The 21,771-nt window shown below is 40.3% G+C and overlaps 1 protein-coding gene and 1 long non-coding RNA gene across 2 annotated transcripts; both read right to left on the bottom strand.

The window, feature by feature from the left end:
- Positions 1 to 766: 766 nt before the first annotated feature.
- LOC311237230 (CUB and zona pellucida-like domain-containing protein 1) lies at positions 767 to 8,914 on the bottom strand (the record flags this gene model as incomplete). Its single annotated transcript, XM_084325037.1, has 2 exons — positions 767 to 1,174; positions 8,756 to 8,914. 2 exons carry the CDS (start codon positions 8,912 to 8,914, stop codon positions 767 to 769), a joined length of 567 nt encoding a protein of 188 aa, XP_084181163.1.
- Positions 8,915 to 16,024: 7,110 nt separating this feature from the next.
- LOC311236915 lies at positions 16,025 to 20,031 on the bottom strand. Its single transcript, XR_014620263.1, has 5 exons — positions 19,931 to 20,031; positions 18,459 to 18,597; positions 18,154 to 18,367; positions 16,409 to 16,550; positions 16,025 to 16,138 (listed from the first exon to the last, which is right to left on the bottom strand). It is a non-coding gene; the product is annotated as an uncharacterized lncRNA (long non-coding RNA).
- Between the last annotated feature and the right edge of the window lie 1,740 nt (positions 20,032 to 21,771).

Here is a 21,771-nt window from a genome sequence, read left to right as displayed (position 1 = left end):
TGTCCATAAGACAAGATTTACAATTACCTGTGGTTGCAGACGTCTTTCTCAAGCGCAGGGGACCCTGGGAAATGAAGTGGCTTGTAGTCTGGATGGCGGCCGCTCTCTTGCCACGATGATGCTGCCGACCATTAGGAGAAGGAGAGCTGGTGCATCCCTGAGAGCACCTGGAGTTGGGCTCCCCAGCTTCACACACCATGACCGTACAGCTGATGTACACCTTTAGTGGGCGTCGGTAAACCATCAGACTCACAGTAAAAGCAGAAGGACTCTCTGAATTTGATTTCAAAGATAGATTTACATTTTATGAAAGCAGAGTTGAGGGCAGACCACACAAAGAAAAACTTCAAGCTGAAATCATTAGATTGAGCGATCATATATATCACAGCGTATAGCCTATTTGGTAGCATGATGGATAGTTTTTAACTAAAATGACAATTTCTATGTAGTAATTTGCTCCATCATATCTACAGAAAATGTATTTACCTGGTCATACAATCCAATGAATTTGAAGGCCTCCATTCCGAACCTGAAATATTTCGGGCTGGACAGATAGACTTCAACCGTCTGGTCGATGATACACCTGGTAAAAGGAAAACAAAATTCATATTGGATGTTCAGTCCTTAGAATTGGTTTTACTTACACAAAACAGTTGAAAGAAAGATGTTAGCCTAAATAATGAGTCTATTAGGGACATTCTAACCTAACAACATGACACTGACTTTCATAAACAAAACAGTAGTCCATCAGTTACTGTATCTGTATTTACCCGTTTTCTATGATGGGGTAGACTGGCGAGTAGTTGGGAGTATCATATGGTGCAGCACTGCAGGACTCCACAAACAGCTCGGTTTCGTTGAGTGTAGACGTGGCATCTATCTCCATGTAAATCTTTTCCCCCACATCAAACTCCAATGGGTAGTAACTGGGATCAATTATTGGGCTAAAATGGTTGTTGCGGAAGAACTCGAACTGGTAGGTGAATGTACCAAAGCCTTTCTCCTTGAACGTGACATTGCTCCTGTGCACGGAGAAACTCAAGGACACATTTTCCCGCTTGCTGTACTGGCAGCAGAACTTCACTTCCACATGGTGTCCCCTGGTGATGATTTCATTGATGTTGTTGTCAATGCTGGTGATTTCATTCCTGAAGTGAAGGCTATCGTCATCCTCCTGCAATGAAAGAAGTTATTCACGTAAGCAGTGCTTATGGTGACACTGCTGCTGAACAGAGCAACGCTAATCGTAGCTGCCATGTTGTCCCAGGCCCTGGGCCTAGCAAGTTCTTCTAATGGCCCATAGACTTTATTTTTTTTAACCTTTATTTACCCAGGGTAGGTTCGCTGAGCACAGATGCTCTTTTTCAGGAACGCCCTGCTTCACATTCACACAGTTCCATTCACACCTGGGAGCTGCCCAGTACAACCACAGTCTGCCACCGTTGGCCACTGAGCAACTCCACTGGAGCAGTTGGGGGTTAAGTGCCTTGCTCAAGGACACTTCAGCGGTTGGTGTTAAGGGGATAGGAGAGAGTTATTAATTCACTTCACCAGCCCAGATTTTTTCCTGCCGGTCCGGGGGATCGAACCAGCGACCTTCCGGTCACAACCCGCTTATTTTTTTTATTTTCTTTCTTTATTTTTAAATTTTTTTTCCCCTCCTTTTTCCTCCGATTTTCTCCCATCCCAATGTTAGTCGTTATGCCAATTCCCAATCCCCTTCCTGGTCGCTGCGCACTTACCCCCCACAGTCGGTCTGGGAGAGTGGAGGCTATCACGATCACGTGCTTCCTCCGACACACGTCTAGCCAATCAACCGCTTCTTTTCACCTGGCAGCGCGGATTCTCACTGAGAGGGCGTAGCGTGTGGAAGGATCACACTATCCCACTTAGATCCTATCCGCGCTTAGCAAGCGCCCCGACCGAACTGTAGGAGTCGCTGTTTACAACGACCCGGACCCACCCCGCCAGCTTCTCCCACCCTCTAATACTGCCAATTGTATTAGTGTGAATGGCCAGCCAAGCTGGTGACAACCCCGGAGCTGTGAGCTGGATTCGAACAGGCGAATCCTAGCGTCTCCAGGGTTGGTGACGAACGCAATCTCCGCTACGCCACCTGACCGCCCCCACAACCCGCTTCTTTTAACCATTAGGCCACCGCTGCCCCCATAGGCATAGGCATTATCGCAGGCAGCCCTGACTAAGTTGAAACCACAAAGACCTATCTGAACGCTATGATCCTACCAGGTACCACCCCCCCGCTGAATTAATTTGTGCAGTCTCGCTCTGAGTCACTGAGCAGAGCCTCTATGTCCACCTCTAGGGGTGACTGCAGTGTTCCAAGACAAGGCTCCGCTTTTGCTCAAACTTTCTTTTCATATAAAGCCATCAAAGAACATACTGCTCCCAGACAAAAAAAAACCATCACTTTCATTGTTTTTCTTGTGAGGTCAAAAACAGTATTCTGGGTGTAACGGAGTTGATTGTGATTCCACTTGCCAAGGTAACTAATAACCAATAGAATAGTGTTTACTTTGTTCTAAGGATTCTCATTGGCTGGTCGGCATTTCCTTGTGAGCTACTACACCAGTGTTTACGTTAGTGGTATCATTACAAGAGGAATACTGGATGTTATTATAATCATTACACAATAATTATCCAATCCACGTTTGTCTATTATCCACCATGGACCTCACTTCCGGCTACTACAATGTCGATATGCACGAAGATAACCTCTCTTTGCTCAGACATTTAAATGAAACATCAGGGATATCCTGACACAAACTCTTATGCACTGTAATTTAGTTAAGAGCGATGCACTGCTCTGTTGTTCTATAAAGTGTTGAGAGCGATGCACTGTTGTTAAGTTGAGAGCGACGCACTGCTCTGTTGTTCTATAAAGTCATTTAGAACTGAACTTTGTAAAGAAACTCAAAGTGTTATGAGCGATACATTGCTCTATTGTAAATGTAATTGTATATTTTGTATTGAACTATTTTGTCACACTGTTTTACTGATGTCTATTCTATTTTATTATTTTTAGTATTGCCTATTTTTTAACTGAATCAAACCACACTTTTTTACTCTGTCTATTCTATTTTATTATTTGTATTACTGAATGAAACCGTAAACAAGAGAGGCCTATTGGGATGTTAGATCCTAAATGTAAATGTGAAAAACTGTGATTTACCTTACATTGCTACCTCTTTTATCTTTTTTATGCTCGCTTATGCCTGTATTTTTTTACTGCTGTGAAGCACTTTGAACTGCAATTTCTGTATGAAAAGTGTTATTATTATTATTATTATTATTATTATTATTATTATTATTATTATATTATTATTATTATTATTATTATTATTATTATTATTATTATTATTATTATTATTATTATTATTATTATTATTATTATTATTATTATTATTATTATTATTATTATTATTATTATTATTATTATTATTATTATTATTATTATAATGCTTGAGTAAGTAAATCGTAATGAACCAAAGGAGAATATAAATTATTATTATAATAAATTCTTTCTTTGACGGTGAATAATACCATGTTCAAGTTCAGACATATGTACAATGTTCGATGCAGAATAGACGTAGTTACCATACAATATACAATACTGTGCAGTGTACTAATATACAATACTATATAGTGCAAGGCAGAAATGGAGAAATGGGACGAGGTGCAATTTAGGTACAATTCACAGTAGGTGTACGAGTTGTAGTGCAAATCCTTTATCAATAAATATAAAGTGTAAGTGTGTTTGTGTGATCTAAAGTGTGGAGAGTGGGTGCTGCAGTGTGTTGTTTGTTTGAGTGAGTGTGTGCGTGTGGGTGTGTGTGCTGTGTGCATTTGATGGTTGTTGCATAGTGATTATTGTTCGTTTAGCAGCCTGATGGCCTGGGGATAGAAGCTTCTTCTGAGTCTTTCTGTGCTCGCCTTAAGACTCCGGTATCGCTTGCCTCACCGCAGCAGTTCAAAGAGGCAGTTGTTCGGGTGGCTCGAGTCCTTAATAATTATCTTAGCCTTCCCCTTGCACCGCTTGTTGTAAATGTTCTGGAGGGTGGGAAGCCCCCCTCCAATTGTGCGTTCGGCTGAACGTGTCACTCATTGTAGTCTGCTACGGTCTTGTGCAGTGCTATTCCCAAACCAGGAGGTGATGTTGCCAGTCAGGATGCTCTCTATTGTACATGAGTAGAAGTTCCTAAGGATTTTCTGACTGACTTGGAACTTCCTTAGGCGCCTGAGGAAGTAGAGGCGTTGTCGTGCCTTCTTCACAACACTGTCAATGTGTGTGGTCCATGTCAAGTCCTCGGATATGTGGGCTCCGAGGTACTTGAAACTGTTCACTCTCTCAACCGGTGCCCCGTCGATGCTGAGGGGGCTGTAGTCCTTGACCCCCGACCTCCTGAAGTCCACAATCATCTCTTTTGTTTTGCTGACGTTCAGGGAGAGGCAGTTCTAGCTAACATTGACCATTGCCACTGAGCTCATTCAGCAGATCAAGTTTAAGCAAATTAATAAAGGGCAGATGATTTACAGTTTTTTTTGTAGATAAAGTACTGGATTTTGCCATCTAAACACATGCAATTTTAAATATGAATATAGAATATCAGGCCTATAAATTACCTTATTATGGCCAAGTCATACATCTATGGATTGGGCCAAATCTCCTCCAATGGCAGAGTTCAATCTGGAGTTAGTACCACCAGGCGCCCGTTACAGGGCAGCAAAGACTGTGAATGAAATCTACTGTGACCTGTCGTACAGACCTTGTAAGTCGCTTTGGATAAAAGCGTCAGCTAAATGACAAAATGTAAATGTACTGTAAGTACAGTTACTTTTTTGTAATGAAAAATACTCCGCCATTTTTCATCAGATTGAGACGCGCTTCTTTTCTAGACGTTCACAGAAAAGTAAAGAAACAAACTACGTTCTATTTCATGGCAATAAAGTTAAAATCATTGGTAAACAAACATAGTGCTGACAGTAAATAGAGGCAAAAAGGTGTTACAGGGATAAGGTGGAAATTCAGAACAGGCTGATTCCAGAGGTATGTTGCGGGGCCTCAGAACGATGACAGACTACAAAGGCACCCCCCCCCCCCCCCCCCCCCCCCCCATGCTGAATAATGATATCTCCCTGGCAAACAAGCTCAATACCTTCTATGCACGGTTTGAGGCTGTAATTAACAACAGCCTACAGGCAGGGCCGGACTGGGGAAATAATTCATACCGGGAGATATAGCGCGAAATATAGCCCCAATCAGGCCACTTTTTAAGCGGGGGGTCTGGGGGTCCCTCACCAGGATTTTTTTTGTTACAAAGACTTAATTTCCTGCATTCTGGTGAATTTTTGTGCATGTGAATCACAAACTAATAAGCCAACAATTGCTTAGTACAATGTACTGTTATGAACCTCAAATAAAACTGTTGTGGCACTAGCAATGCTACTCTCTCCACCTTCAAAAGTAAAAAAGCAAGAGCACAACATATTTTTCTATTTACTATTATAATACAGTTAACCACTCTCTCCACCTATTCAAACAGAGCAGGAACACAATACCATATTCACTTTACTGATGCACTACCCATCAACAGTTAAAATAGCCCTTTACACAAACATTAAATAACAGACCTTTCATTAACAATACTATAATAACAGTAGCCACTGCCAGAATAGTGACACATGTATCGCGCGTGGTGAGCACACGCATGCATGCACAACGAAGACAGAAGATTGCGTTGTCTCAATCATTTTAACTATAAAATTAGCTCAAAGTATGAGCTCACTGACTGAAATTTCCAACAAAAAGCATCAATTGTCAAATAATATTGATCACATTAACTAGACTAGATGTTTTTGAGGAAATTAGAAAGGGAACAACAACTTAACCCTTGTGTCTGATCAGATTCTTATTTTTTTATAACTTTGCAGTGATCATGTTTGTAGCCAATATATCTGACAAAGGTGTGTAATCTTTGAATTATTTTGGAATTATTTTGACTTTCTCTTTCATAAATTGTTTATTCAACTTCAGCCCCAATCATAACCACCACATATTGTTTTTTGTAATGTCAGATTTAAAAACTCCTTTCAGAAAAGTGGGAGTATTTCATTTTTAATCTGAAGTTGAATAAAATATTTATGGAAACGAAAGTGGGAAATTATTTCAACATATAATTTTTTTATGGCGTTTTTCAATTTAGTCCCCTAATATGGTAAGAGTATAACACTTTAGTTTTCAGACACAAGGGTTAAATAATTTATTTGTTTCTTGGCAGATTTAACATTGGGCTTTTGACAGGGGAGATGATGCATTGCATGGTAACGTTAGCTAGCTAACATCCACATGCTTATTTTTATCACTGACTAACCTGCTGGTTTCTTGACCTTGGTGCAAGAAAACATTTGATAAATGTTGCCGGATTTAGCAGCATCTCCTGTAAGGGCCTTTCTTTTTCTTTGTTTTATCCCTCTCTCCTCCACCCTCTCTTTCTTCCACTGTCCATCTTGACATCAACGTTAATTGACTTTTGCTCTACTGTATCTCTCCCGAGTCCCTCACTACCTGCCTCATTGCCTGGCTGTTATTCTGCATCTGAGTGCCATCTGCCATTCCATTCGACACCTCCGCTGTCAATCAGTTTTATCGCCTGGTCCCGCCTCCACCAATCACAGGCGGCAGCACGGCTCCATTGTGTGTGTGTGATCCGCGTGAGGGAGAGAGAGTCAGATAATTCTCCAACTCTGTCGCAGACAGTGAAATCCTGGTTGTTCCCAACCCACCTAGGTTATCTAACTATCGCGCCGCGCCGCCGCCACAACTAGAAACAATTAACTGGCAAAAAAAAAAAATATATATATATTTTTTTAATTTTTTTTCAATTTTTTATAATTATTTTTTTCTGTCCAGGCCAGGCCACCGGGAAAACTCCCGGTGCTCCCGATGGCCAGTCCGGGCCTGCCTACAGGCCACTGCAATGGTTTAATAAACTAACATACACTGTAGCACTCAACACTTTGATGAACATTGTTACTCAGCTGATAGAGTCGTGCCCTTCCTGATGACTTGTCATACAGAACTGGTAAGTCGCTTTGGATAACAGAACATGAGGTGAGAAGGACCTTTAAGAAAGTGAATACCAGGAAGGCAGCAGGACCAGACGGCATCCCCGGTCGCGTCCTAAAAGTCTGTGTCGACCAACTGGCCCCGGAATTCACTGACATATTCAACCTGTCCTTAGAACAGTCTGTCATCCCCACCTGTCTGAAAAAGTCCACTATTGTCCCTGTACCCAGAAAATCCACGCACGCTTGCCTCAACGACTATCGCCTTGTAGCTCTCACCTCCATGGCCATGAAGTGCTTTGAGAAGCTAGTGAAGGGCTACATCTGTTCCTCCCTCCCCAACTTCCCACTCTCCAGGACATTTATAACAAGCGTTGCAGGGCCAAGGCTAAGAGAATAACAAAAAACTCTAGTCACCCAAACAACTGCCTCATTGAACTGCTGCGGTCAGGCAAGCGCTACCGGAGTCTCATGGCCAGTACAGAGACTCAGAAGGAGCTTCTATGCTCAATGGCTCTATGTAACAACCCATCATCTACATTCATCCACATGCACACACTCACTTTTAAACAAACACTCACCTTATTAACACTCACTTTTAATCTATTTATTAAAGAGATTTGCACTACATTCATACCTCATTTGCATTTGCACCTTACCTTAAAGTTCTGTACCTCACTGTCTGCATTTGTACCTCACTGTTTACTCATTTTTACTCACTGTACCTAGATTGTAATTAGGCTGTACTTTGTATATTGTATTGTATATTCCTCTTTTACTTACTTTTTTACTTACTTTTTTTACTGTATGAAGCACACTCTCAGGGGCTCATACAGAACCAAGCATTTCACCGTAAAGTACATGTATTTTATTGTGACAAACAAACTTGAAACTTGAACTTGATACAGTATACACTTTGACTGCTGTTTTGATAGGGTTAGGGTCTTTACTCTTGGCTACATTTGAAAGAAAAACGCTACATTAAATAATACAGACTGTATTAATCTATTTATGACGTGAAATAAATCTCGTGCTCAAGGGGTTAAACATCGACGACTATGTGAACTATGATAAGTATGTCCAGCTGTTGTGGAAGGATCTGGAGGAAACTATGGGAATAAAGCACAAGTCACTGTGGTCAAGCAGTTGAGGAGGCATGCTGACATCTGTTGAAGTTGGTGACCAGGTGTTGTTGCCCAACAAGGGAGAGCGTGGTAAACAATCTTTCTGAACGGTGGGAGAACATCATCTACCATGTTGTTGGGATGAATGCTGACAGCCACACTTTTAAGATTCAGCATTCAGCACCTTTCTTATGTAAGGAGTTCTTAAATTGTGCCTATTATGTAGGGTGCTTTTATTGTTTCCTGTAATACATTGAATATGATGTTATTGTGCTTTTTATTGTAAGGTGGAAGGGAGGGGTGGAGGGTGGGGGGGATGTGTCTTTTTATGACTGTATTCTTGTTTTTTGTATTCTTTGTACTCTTACTGTATATGACTGTTTTATATTGTATGTGTTTTTTGTGTGTATGTGTTAATTGTCTAGGACTACATATGCACACTGTACATGCACACTGTCCTTTTCATAAACCAAATAAACTAAACTAAACTAATGAACGCTTGTAAATCATGAAACAAGAAGCCTAATAGAAAGAGTGAATAACAGTACCTCGATCTGAGTGCCACAAGCATTGAGGGGGAAGACAGCGATGATATGAGTGCTGTTGGAGTGGGTCTGGAGGCTGCAGACTGTGTTTCTGGGGTCACTGAGACGCAGGTGATCTTCATCAAGTCCTCGGAATGACACTTTGTTCACCTCTACTGTCATGGTGTTCTCCTCGCAAATCACATGTGCTTCAACTGGAATAACAAATATCACATTGTGGCATCTATTCCAAATTGTGATCCTTTTTATTTTTATAAACATGTCTAAGCTACAATATGGAATTCACCATTCTTTGCTCATCACAACTTCATTCACAGGGATGTTTTTTTTCAATTAATAATGTAAACAACCATTTTACAGCCTCAAAAGCCTTGTAAAACTCGTGTTTTGATGTCACGTGCGGCCCAGGCTATAGAGACCGTTAGCGTTAGTGAATCAGGAAGAGGTTGAATGGGATTTTGCCATCAACTTCTACTTCTCTTGTGATTAGGACCCAAAACCATTGGCTATCTAGAACACTATTTACACAATCATACTGTATAATGCATTAGGATGCAATGATAATTTTTTACACAACTTGCCAGATCTAAACAATATCACTTACTGTTTTTCGGCACAACCTCAACCACAACACATCTCATCTCGGACTGATAGATGTCGGACCTGAAACAAATAGACAAATATCACTACACATCAGACTCAACCACTGTACCACACACACAATTGTGTGGAATGGGCTCATTATTTAGTGGTTGAGTATAGTCCACACGGTCCTCATCATGTAGTGGTGGAGTCCACAAGGTTCTCATTGCTGGACTGTGTCAAATGAGGACCACGTAGATAAGTTCATAAATGAGTTAATCAACTTACTTTAAGAGGGATTCTAATTTCTTTTGTTGTCCGCCGACGGGTTCAAAGCTCCAGCGTGACCCCTAAGGGTTAACCCCTTAAGCCCGACGGAATTAATATCTTGTCATAAATAGATCAATACAGTCCGGGGTCAGTCCGGGGTCTGATAAATAGATCAATACAGTTTTCAAATGTAGCCAAGAGTAAAGACCCTAACCCTATCAAAAATGTATATTTTCAGCACTACGTTTGTTTACCAATGTATTTAAGTGTTATTAGCGAAATATGAGTTTATAAATATCTCTGCGCATCCCGGCGGATATCGGATGAATTAGATGCAAGGAAATAATGCCTCATGAAACCGTTGCAGTCCTAAGAGAGAGGAGACCCAGTGCTTTCGATGGACATCGAAATTTCATAAAACTACACTACCCAGCTCACACCAGGCTCTGTCAAAGCTGTTGAAAATATTCTTTGCGAAAAACTCTTACGTTATTTCCGTGATTATATCTCACGGGTCAAACAAACCTGAAAGTTATTGCCATAAAATACAACGTAGTTTGCTTCTTTACCTTTCTTTGAACGTCTGAAACTGCGTCTCAATCTGATGAAAAATGGCGGAGCTATGGACATTATAAAAAAGTAACTGTACTTACAGTCGTTTTCATTCACTGTCTTTGCTGCCCTGTAACGGGCGCCTGGTGGTACTAAATCCAGATTTAACTCTGTCATTGAAAAGAGGAGATTTGGCCCGATCCATAGATGTACAGTATGACTTGGCCATAATAAGGTAATTTAAAGGCCTGATATTCTATATTATTCATATTTCAAATTGCATGTGTCCGGATGGCGAAATTCTGTACTGTATAAAACCGCCTGTAAATCATCTGCCCTTTATTCATTTGCTTTGCTTGATTTTTTGTACCCATTGTCTTTACCACCCCCCTTGTCTACCCCCTCCTTCCCCTTCCTAGCTCACCTTAACATCCGGTCACCCCTCCTCTCTTCTTCACCCTTAAATAAATCTGTGTTAACTAAGTCTATATTTGACTGATACATTCTTAGCTCCGGTTAAATTCTTTCACAGTCTTATGATGTTAAAGGTTTATTGTACTTTCTGTTTTTCTGTAAAAATTTACAGAATTGATTTTGACTAAATTCACAACTTCAACTTTTATCTATTGATTCATATATCAATACCTTTTATATAAATAAAATGTCTTTCAGTCATTTTCTTTTTTTAGTTTTTAAGATTTTCACATTTTACATTTGCTGTCCTCTGCTATTACACACACTGGGTGGACATTCCCAGGAAAAGCATCTGGCACAGGAAGGGATACGTTTTATGTCACGTTTTACCATGAATCGATTATCACCAGTGTTGTGCAAGTTACTGAAAAATAGTAACTAATAGTTACCATTAATAGTTACTTAATTTCAAAAGTAGCTCAGTTTCTTTACTGATTACTTACACCAAAAAGCAATGTGTTACTGTGAAAAGTAACTTTTTAGTTACTTAAAAAACAAAAACAACATTATTTCAATCGCTTGAATGTGGTCAATCTCACCAGCAATGACATTGTACGTGTGCCTACCCTTTATCCTTTTACAGGCCAATGCAGCTTTCTGACATTGTAAAGTAGTGGGGTTTATCCAGTGAGATGTTATCCCGAGCAAGCTTTTGTTGTGGACGGACCAAATGTCTGCGGTGGTCGAGATGTAGTCCAGACTGTCCAGCCCCTCAAACCTTTCTTTAGCTCATTTTCCATGTTTGTATGAGTGGGATGAGTTTGGGTCTTTAACGTTAGACTCAGCTATAGCTTCGTTGAAGCATGTTCTTTCTCCTGGTGCTTCAACAGATTTTAATTGCTGTTTTGGGCAGTAGATAGGATCTTTGAGCCAAGTCACAATTTACATTTAACTAAAACGTTCTTTTCTTTGTGCTTGACAAAAGAGAAATAGTGAGAATATCTCCATGTGTAAAAACTCGACTTAGTGGGCGCCGCCATGACAGTCTAGACTAGAGTAAACACAAACATGCCCACAACGTGTCTCCGCATGTGACACAGGAGTCAGTACTGTGCTGCAGCTCGCTACCACTCGCTACTCGCAGTATACAAACAATACTGTATTTGTAAATCTGGTATGTCATAAATGTCTGGATGTAACAGTACTGTATATCTGTATGTCGTGTAGGCTATGTCATAAATGTTATGATGAATTGAAAATGGGGGACCCTGATGTAAACAAGACGAAAGTCTTTCTCTGGTCTGCATCCCCTTAACAATTGTGTGTATTGAGCTGTACTGTATTGTACCCATTCTGCAATCTGTTAATAACATTTTCAATCAATCAATCAATCAACCAATCTACATAAAAATAACGCAGTCACGAACCATTTAGTAACGGTAATTGAGTTACTGAATTTTAAAAGTAATGCGTTAGAGTACTAGTTACTGCCAAAAGTAATGGCATTACTGTAACACGTTACTTTGTAACGAGTTAGTCCCAACACTGATTATCACCTATGTTGCCAAAATATGGATATTGCAGATATCTATACTCTTTTAAAGCTAACCTCATCAGGGCTATTTGAGATTGTTAGCAGGTTACCACTTTAACCATGACCTCATCAGGGCTATTTGAGATTGATAGCAGGTTACCACTTTAACCATGACCTCTCCATGGCTATTTGAGATTGCTAGCAGGTTACCACTTTAACCATGACCTCTCCATGGCTATTTGAGATTGTTAGCAGGTTACCACTTTAACCATGACCTCTCCATGGCTATTTGAGATTGTTAGCAGGTTACCACTTTAACCATGACCTCATCAGGGCTATTTGAGATTGCTAGCAGCTTGCCAGGCTATTCACTACATCAGTAGCTCTCAACTGTTGAGACGGTTCGCAAACCTCAAATTGATATGCATTACAATACGACCCCATTTAATAAAATGTTCTCTCAGGGACCCCCATCTGAGAAGATGGCTATTGTAGGGATGCTCGATATTGGCTTTTTTACCAATACGATATACCGATATTGTCCAACTCTTAATTTCCGATACCGATATCAACCGATATCAACCGATACCGATATATGCAGGGTTTCCCCCCCCAAAAAACGGAATAATTTCAGGTAATTAACATTACATATCTCTTGTTGTGGAATTAACACAACATTATGCATACTTTTGACAATAAATAAAATCAGAATTTGTTCTTACTTGCTTGCCTGGGTACATAAAGGTTAAGAAATATTAAAAAAAAAAATGTTTTTAAATTTGAAAACCGATACAGATATTTTCCGATATCAAATTTTAATGCCAATATCGGTAGGCCGATAATATCGGACATCCCAAATGATCAATAAAATAGTTTCCCCATAACTATCCTATCATACTGTAGTTGAAGACAGTGGAGGGACAACTATCTGAATAGTCATTCTTATACACTCATCAAGTTGACTTCTAGGCAACTAAATAATAGTGAAATCAAAATGTTTAATGGGCATCCCCTAGAACCCCCTCAAGGTTGCCTGGGCGTCCCTGGATCCATGTTGAGAACCACTGCACTACATAATAACCACTTTCTTACCAGTATGATCCTCCAACTCATACAAACATCTATAATACACTCCCAACTTGCCTACAGAGACAGTATTCAGAGAAACACATAAGTGCATGCTTACCAACTGTTTCACCTGTTTTATAGCAACACTACTATCACTGACATCTGAAGGGAGATCCCTCCTTGAACTGCCCTTCTAAGGTTTCTCTCCTCCACATTGCCTGTGGTGCATTTTTTCCTATTGCTGGGTTTTAGTGAGGGGTGGGGTATGCCTGGGAGTGTTGCATTCATTTATTTTATCTATTAAAAATGTTTTGGACTTTATGGTGTTTTTGTTTTGTTCTTGATTTATTGTGATGTTTCTTCTTGACTTGTTTAAAGGAGACGTGTCCGGCCCATGGGGACATTAACGTGTGTTGTCGGGCCTTACAAATACATTTGATTTGATTTGAAACATTTTCCTAGACACAATGTAGAAAGAAAGAAGAAGGTAACTTACTGTGCAGAAACTGTGGGTGGTGGTCGGTTGTGGTGGTGACTGGTTGAAGATGGAATGTTCCTGAGTCATTAGAAAATACATCTATTATAAACCTTGTGTTTTTTTTATATGATTGAATAAGAACAGCTATTCCCTACAATCATATTGTTAAGAAGCATCAATTTTTTTTGTAAATGCCAGATCTTAGTAAGAAAGTAAATAAATAAATAGGCCTTAAAAGGGGACATGCATTGCTATTCCTAGCACAATTTGGGCAACTTTACACAATTCCTGTGAGTCTATTGAACACATCTGTAAGCTTTTATTCAAAAAGATGCATTGTTTTATATTTCTAATCAAGTACTCAAAAGCCACATTTTTCTCCCTTTGGATTTCAGGCTGTGTTGGCCTGGCTCTGCCCATAAGCACTTTGTGTAAATGAGTATGTGCTACTGCTGCTTCCCCACGCGAGGTCCAGGTTGTGTGTAAATGAGTATGTGCTACTGCTGCTTCCCCACGCGAGGTCCAGCCCAGGTTGTGTGTAAATGAGTATGTGCTACTGCTGCTTCCTCACGAGGTCCAGGTTGTGTGTAAATGAGTATGTGCTACTGCTGCTTCCCCGCGAGGTCCAGGTTGTGTGTAAATGAGTATGTGCTACTGCTGCTTCCCCGCGCGAGGTCCAGCCCAGGTTGTGTGTAAATGAGTATGTGCTACTGCTGCTTCCCCACGTGAGGTCCAGGTTGTGTGTAAATGAGTATGTGCTACTGCTGCTTCCTCGCGCACGGTTTGTTTCCCCGACAGAAGCTCCTCTCTCTCTATCTCTCTCTCTCCATCTCTCTCCCTCTCTCTCACTCGCTCGTTGTCTGCCTCGCTCTATTTGAGGAAGTGAAGATAATTCCACTCGCTCTGCTGTCGCTGTCAACCATAGAGGGGGCGTTAGTTATGCAAATCAGTGCTATATTCACGTAAACAAAACCGTCAAATCAGAACAGCATAGTTGAGTGAGGGAGGATCTCGTGAACTCGAGACTAGACTGGTGAGTCAATATGGTAATTAGAGACACAGACCCATTGATACTAACCTGTATTACTTAGAGCTGCCGCGGTATTGATATTTTCCTTACCGCACGAATTTGCGCAATATTTCCTACCGCCGCGGTAATTACCGCACAGTGCGCACAAAAAAAAAAAAAAAGTTTGAATGCATTTTTTTTTTTTTAGTAGTCTACTCTTATAGCCTGCCTCTAGTCTAATGGCGCTTTTCCACTGCATATTACCTACTCGACTCGACCCGCTTTAGGCACCTGGTACTTCGTTCCTTTTCCACTGCAGCCAGGTACTACTCCGTTTGGGGAATGGGGATGCAGGCGGGGCCGCCGCCGCTCGCTTGTGTACACTGAAAGCTCCGTGGGCATAGATGTCCGAGGGCTTGCAGCAAGCCAGAGTTTAACACAGTTTCAATCAATCAATCAATAACAACATTAACCAGACTCTCGTTGCGTCTATTCTGCCAAAGCTAACGTTACCTCTCATTGTGTATTCTACCAAGCAAACCCGGGTTTAACGTTACCTCTCGTGTATATCGGATAACAACAACAAACTTAACACATCAGCGATCTTGTTGTGACACTAAACTCTCCGCTCGGTGGTAAATTGGGTTGATGTCGGTTTTGTTTCATCAATAAATAAGGCAGAATACACAGTGAATCCATTCTTTTTTGTTTATTGCACTTGGTTCTGTCGCAAACAAATCCTGAATGAAATGCATCCTTAGCGAGGCAGTAAAGATGGCGGCGTTCTGTTTTCGTTCAGAGGCGTCGAGTAGGGGGTATCTGCAGAGCCGCAGAGCCAGGCTGGACCAATAGGGTCGCTTGGAACCGAGTAGGGTATATCTGCAGAGCCGCAAGCCGCAAGCCAACTTTATTATTATGATAAAAAACAGCGGTGACGCGGTATTCAGCCTAACTCTGCGGTGAGCGTGATGCAACAGCGATACCGCGGTAATGCGGTTATCGCGGCAGCTCTAGTATTACTATAAAACCATGCTAAACAAAAAGCCATTTATAATGCATGTCCCCTTTAAATGTTTGGAGGAATCCCACCTCCAGAAATACCATTGAGGAGCTCAGGGTCCTGAATAACATCAAGGAGCTCAAGGAAAGGGTGGGGATGAATATCACCAAACCAAACATGAGTTCAACTGTGTCATCATCACTGCCAGGTCACAGTACAACCCCAGGCTGGAGAATCAGTTTTGCCAACGACTCACACAGTTTAGACTCTCTCACACACTTCTAAAATGTGGGGATGCTGCATCTTTCGTGGAAGAAAATAAATATAATGCTCACCCAATTACTGATTGAGCGACAAAGCAAATGGAGAAATGGTCTCCCAGGTCCTCTTCAACAGGAGTCCATCTGATAACATACTCATCATGTGTGGTCCTGTGCTTGGTGATGTTAAGAGGTCCACTGATGAGGACATCATATACTCTGTAGACAAAGATGAAACAAACACGTCCCGATTTTATTATAATCACTGACTTTTTTGTATATCTGGCTTTTTTGTGAATATTTTCATGTTGAGCTATAGATTGTGGATGAATAGGCACAGAAAGGTACACCGTGCAAATGTTAATGCTTTATTTGTTTTAAACGAGACGATTTAGAAATGGTCAATGGGGAATTACATTGCGTTTTCAAGATGGTGGACCAGCCAGAAACAGCAATAACGTAACCACTACACCTCCCTATTTCCCTTACATTGAGTTTGTAGCTTGTGCTTTGACTCTTATCTCCATCTCCTGGGTGGCTCCAGCATGGAGTCGCTCCCCATTTCTGGGTGTTGGGTGCAGGAACTTGGGAAAATATACTCCATCAACGCAAGATGGAGCAGCTGAATCCACTGCAATTCAAATGGAGATAAATGTAAACACCAAGATACATGCTTCCCTGCATATAACCAGTAGCCTGTTTAAGCCCTAGCCATATTTTCAGAATAATTGCCTAAAAGTACATACCTAGGTAAATGGAAGATTGCTCCACTTCTACAAGGTCCATTTGCATGTTTTTGGTATCTAGGGACATCTATAAACCTCAGGGAATGTATTCCCAGTGTCACATATATTGTGTATGTTACTATGCTTGAGTAAATTGTAATGAACCAAAGGAGAATATCAATTATATTATTATACTTTTTTCCATCTTTGACGGTGAATAACACTATGCTAACATTGACCAGAATTGCCACTGAGCTCATTCAGCACCTTCTTGAGATCAAGTGTACACAATATCTAAGAAAATGAATAAAGGGCAGATGATTTACAGGAGGTTTTGTAGATATAGTACAGCATTTTGCCATCCGGACACATGGCCATTGAAATATGAATATAGAATATAGAATATCAGGCCTATAAATGACCTTATTATGGCCAAGTCATACATCTATGGATCGGGCCTAATCTCGTCTTTCCAATGGCAGAGTTAAATCTGGATTTAGTAAACAGAAATGTGAGTAAACACGTATACAGTATGTGTGTGTGCCAGGAGTGCTCATTATGCATCCTCACCAAGCCACCTGCATAAGCTATAGATTTATATAGAATTAGTTGAACTTATCCTTTGTGTCTATTGTCATTTGTGTGGGTTCAACTCGTGAACAGTAAGATGAGCAGTGGAATGTTTCTTCACTGGCTCTTACGATGTGCACACTAAGCAATGTAATACATAAATAAAACCAACAATAAAGAATAACAATAAAGAAGAAGACGGTATATGGACTATTAATATAGTATATTCCACTATAGCTATATCCGTGAGATTTGGTTTAATTCTTATTTATTTATTTCACAATACCTTGTTGAGTCATGACTAATGCAAAACGTAATTTTTAATGATACAGATTTTGTCGTATTTATTATTATAATAATTGGATGTCTGTAGAATCGACGTGAATGCAATCACCATGATTTCACCCAAATGAAGCCCTTAGAAACACGGGCACACACTAGTCTGTCCAACTTACAACTGCCTTTCCACGTTCGTAAATCCTGTTTGTAGCTATGAACGAATCTCCGTAATGAAACTGTTCAATCATGCCAAAATCGGCCCGAGAAGTTCGTAAGTCGAGTTACGAAGAAATTAGTTCGTAACCTTCTCGTAAGTCCATTCGAGCATGACGTGACGTCTATTATCTTTACCAGATAATCTACCATATAATTGTATCTAACTGCTCCAAAATACAGTATACTATTGATTGATTGATTGATTGAAAATTGTATTAACAGATTGCAGAATGGGTACAATACAGTACGGCTCAATACACACAATTGTTAAGGGGATGCAGACCAGAGAAAGACTTTCATCTTGTTTACATCAGGGTCCCCCATTTTCAATTCATCATAAAATCACAGTACCTGAGCTTTACCATGACATTGCATCTTTCTATTTATCAATCATTACGCTGTGTATAAAATGCCATGCAAGTACAGCAGGAGAGGATGACTTACCAAGGAGAGAGAACTGCAAAGGAAGTTTACTGAGGGGAGGAGAGGAGGCAGTCGGCCTAGTTGTGGTAGTAGATGTACTCAGTGGAGACCTGACAGATGGAGATCCATTTGTGTAGGCCAGGGAGATGTTATGTGTTGGGAAGTCCTCCACCACCATCTCAAATCCATAGACACCAGGTGTCACGGTGTGGTTATAGTGTAATGTGCAAGAGCCCTAAAAAAGGTTAGATACTGCAGTTGGTTTAAGCAAAAGAATTAAAGAAAGTATTTGATACGGCACTGAAAATATTGATTTGCTAACCAACCTGATTAATGTGAAATCCTGAGGGTAGGCTGCACCTGTTACACTCTATTCCTCTGGCAGTTCCATATCTGCACAAGACCTGGTCCCCATCCGGGTCAAAGGCCATCAGGTTGTATAATCTTGGGCAATTCTGACGAACTCTGAATACATTTGTTAACACAAGCAGAAGGTAACAGTTGTAGTCACCTGAATACAAGTCCAAGAGTCACTTACAGACAAGAATAAAATCAGAAGGTTGGGAAAAGCAACCACAGACAGCAGAGAGGTGTAATAGTAAGTCATAACAATAATAAGTCATGACAATAATAAGTCATAACAATGGTTCAGTCATAACAATAATACGTCATAACAATGATTCAGTCATAACAAAGATTCAGTCATAATAATAAGTCATAACAATAGTTCAGTCATAACAATAATACGTCATAACAATGGTTCAGTCAGGCCAACTCATGTATTTACCTTAAATTATTTATTGAATAGATGACATTGGAATACAATTTTAGTTTGTTTCCGGTGATGAATGGAGCTGCCTTTGTGAAGGCCTAATCCCTGTGCACATAACTGGATGCACTATAAGCATGATATTTTATAACATAACTGCAACAAGCAACAGCACAATAAATTAAGTAAAATAAGCACAAGTAGTAGTAGACTACGCAAGAGAGAAAATGTAGGCTTTAAGATGGGATTTAAAAATGGAAATCTCCTAATATGAGAGGACACGTAGTTCCAGAATGAGGGTTTTCAACCCTGTATGTGCAGTGGTGCGTTGGTGATTTCATACCTGGCTGCACTGTGTTTTAATGACGCCACATGCACACTCACTCCCGGGTGCGTGCGCGCGCTCCCGCGCATACGCATAAATGTTCCCTCGCGTGCGCACAGAATAAAGACAATGCCTAATTGCCTCTAGGAATGGAATGTAACACATTTCATTCACAGGTTGTGAATGCTTATCATGATAAGCATTTATCCATGTCAGATTTCTAGACACACAATGTGGAAATGACTGTTCAGTCAGTATTTGTGAACAGGCACCACCACTCTCTCCTAAAGCTAGAAATCAGCAATGCTAGAATATAAACCCAATTTGCCTTTTCATTGTCAGATTTGACATTCTGTGACATCACCAGTTAGAGGGTTCTCTATCTGATTTCTAGCTTTGGGAAAGAGTGGTGCATGTTCACAAATACTGACTCAACTGTTCTTGGGCACAGGAAGGACACAGTATATAAATTCTTAAAATGGATGGCATTCCCCTTTAAGCAATTATTTTTAAGAGGGATACAAGATGGCTCCCACAAACATTTGTGAATGGGATGTGTCATTTCTAATCAAATGGTTACCTTGTATTCTATGTATTCCAAAAAAATTCCCTTTCTTATTTCAGGTTAGTATGGTATTTGAAATGATGACCCAAGGCAAAAGGTTTCAGTATGAAGAAATACTCTGAGAAATGAATTCCATTACCGTAAGAAAGGCAGAATGGCGATAGCTGGAGATCTGTTTGGTTCCCCAGTATCAGATCTTGTTCCCAAATCCACGTGTGCCAGTAGTCTCAAGTTTTCAACATTGTTAACCGTGGGGATCCAACAACAGTCGTTATAGCTGGTGTGTTGATACAGAAGATAACAGTCACATTCCATAAGTAAACATCATCACATCATAACTAGTCTTATAATTCCATCATCTGAGTGAAATAACCCACCTCAGTTCAAAAGGACGGTTAGTTTGAACAACTGTTGTCACAACTCTCTCGGTTTCAAACCACGAATTTTGTCCAGTGGCGCGGTCGATTCTTCCTCTTTGACTCCTGACTACAGACCCACAGTTGCTACGGGGACAACGGTAGACGGGGTAATCAACCCTACCAAAGGTTCCCCTCATGCGAATATCCACCTGTGGAACAAGATCATTATGTGAATGTATAATAATGTAATAGGAGTTTCCTGACATTGTGTAAGTGAATAGAGAAGGGTTCCTGCTGTTACATATTGTTGGAGTGCACTTGGAGGACCAACATTTGTTACATTGCATTACCAGTTGGCTACAAATGCAGAAAAGTCCAACCTCCTACTAGGAAGAATACAATGGAACCGCACTCAAAGTACAAATTCCAACTAGGAAACTTAAAAGTGTGTATTGTCCACAACCGTGGGCATGGACTGCATTTATATAACAGCTTTTATCCAAAGCGCTTTACAACTTATGCCTCACATTCACCCATTCACTCACACATTCACTCACCCATTCACACACAGACGGCGGAGGCGACCATCATGCAGGATGCCGACCTGCTCATCGGGAGCAGTTAGGGGTTAAGTGCCTTGCTCAAGGACACTTCAACACAGTTCCCGGGAGGAGCCGGAGTCGAACCCGGCAACCCAATTCTGATTACCAGACGACCGTTCTACCACTGTCACCACATTTGTGCCATCTGTCACCACAATGACTGGAGCACATAACGGCTGGTGAACTGTTAGGACTATCTGACTAATAAACACCAAGAGGAGCGTTGTCTCTTGAATAGTTCTGAAGCAGGTGTGTGTGCAGCGCTGTGGCAGCGAGACCCAAAGCAGTCGACTGAAAAGTGGCTAGAAGCTAAATATGCTTTGTAACAGAACAAAGCACTTTTTGTAATTATTTTTTTAATAAATAAATAAAGTAGGGCTGTCAGTTTATCGCGTTAATTAGATAAATTAATTACACAGCAAATTATCACGTTATGAAAATTAACTCAAACTTAATCAACTTACAAAATAAAAAATACATTTATCTCATTAATTCAAGAACGTAGAATACACATTTACAGACTTTCTTTTAATATGGCCCATTTGCATGTTCTTGGTATCTGATTCTAGGGACATCTATGGATCTCAGGGAATGTATTCCCAGTGTCAGAAATACTGTGTCTGTTACTAGGCTTGAGTAAATTGTAATGAACCAAATGAGAATATCAATTAAAAGAAATTTCATCTCTGACTGTGAATAACACCATGCTAAAATGTACCAGACCTGAAAAATCTAAGCAAATGAATAAATGGAAGATGATTAAACAGAAGGTTTTGTATACAGTACTGAATTCTGCCATCCGGACACATGCTATTTGAAATATGATTATAGAATATAGAATATCAGGCATAAAATGGTTATGCGACTAAAATGCGATTAATTAGATTAATTATTTACAAATCCTGTAATTAATTAGATACATTTTTTTAATCGCCTGACAGCACTAAAATGAAGTAATTCAGCTTCTGTTTTAAGGGTGCAACATTATCACTATTATCATTATTACTTTGCACTAAAGT

Source organism: Notolepis coatsorum (genome assembly GCF_963971535.1).
Source record: "Notolepis coatsorum genome assembly, chromosome: 11".
Classification (NCBI taxonomy): Eukaryota; Metazoa; Chordata; class Actinopteri; order Aulopiformes; family Paralepididae; genus Notolepis; species Notolepis coatsorum.
This window is presented reverse-complemented; position numbering and strand designations above follow the sequence as displayed.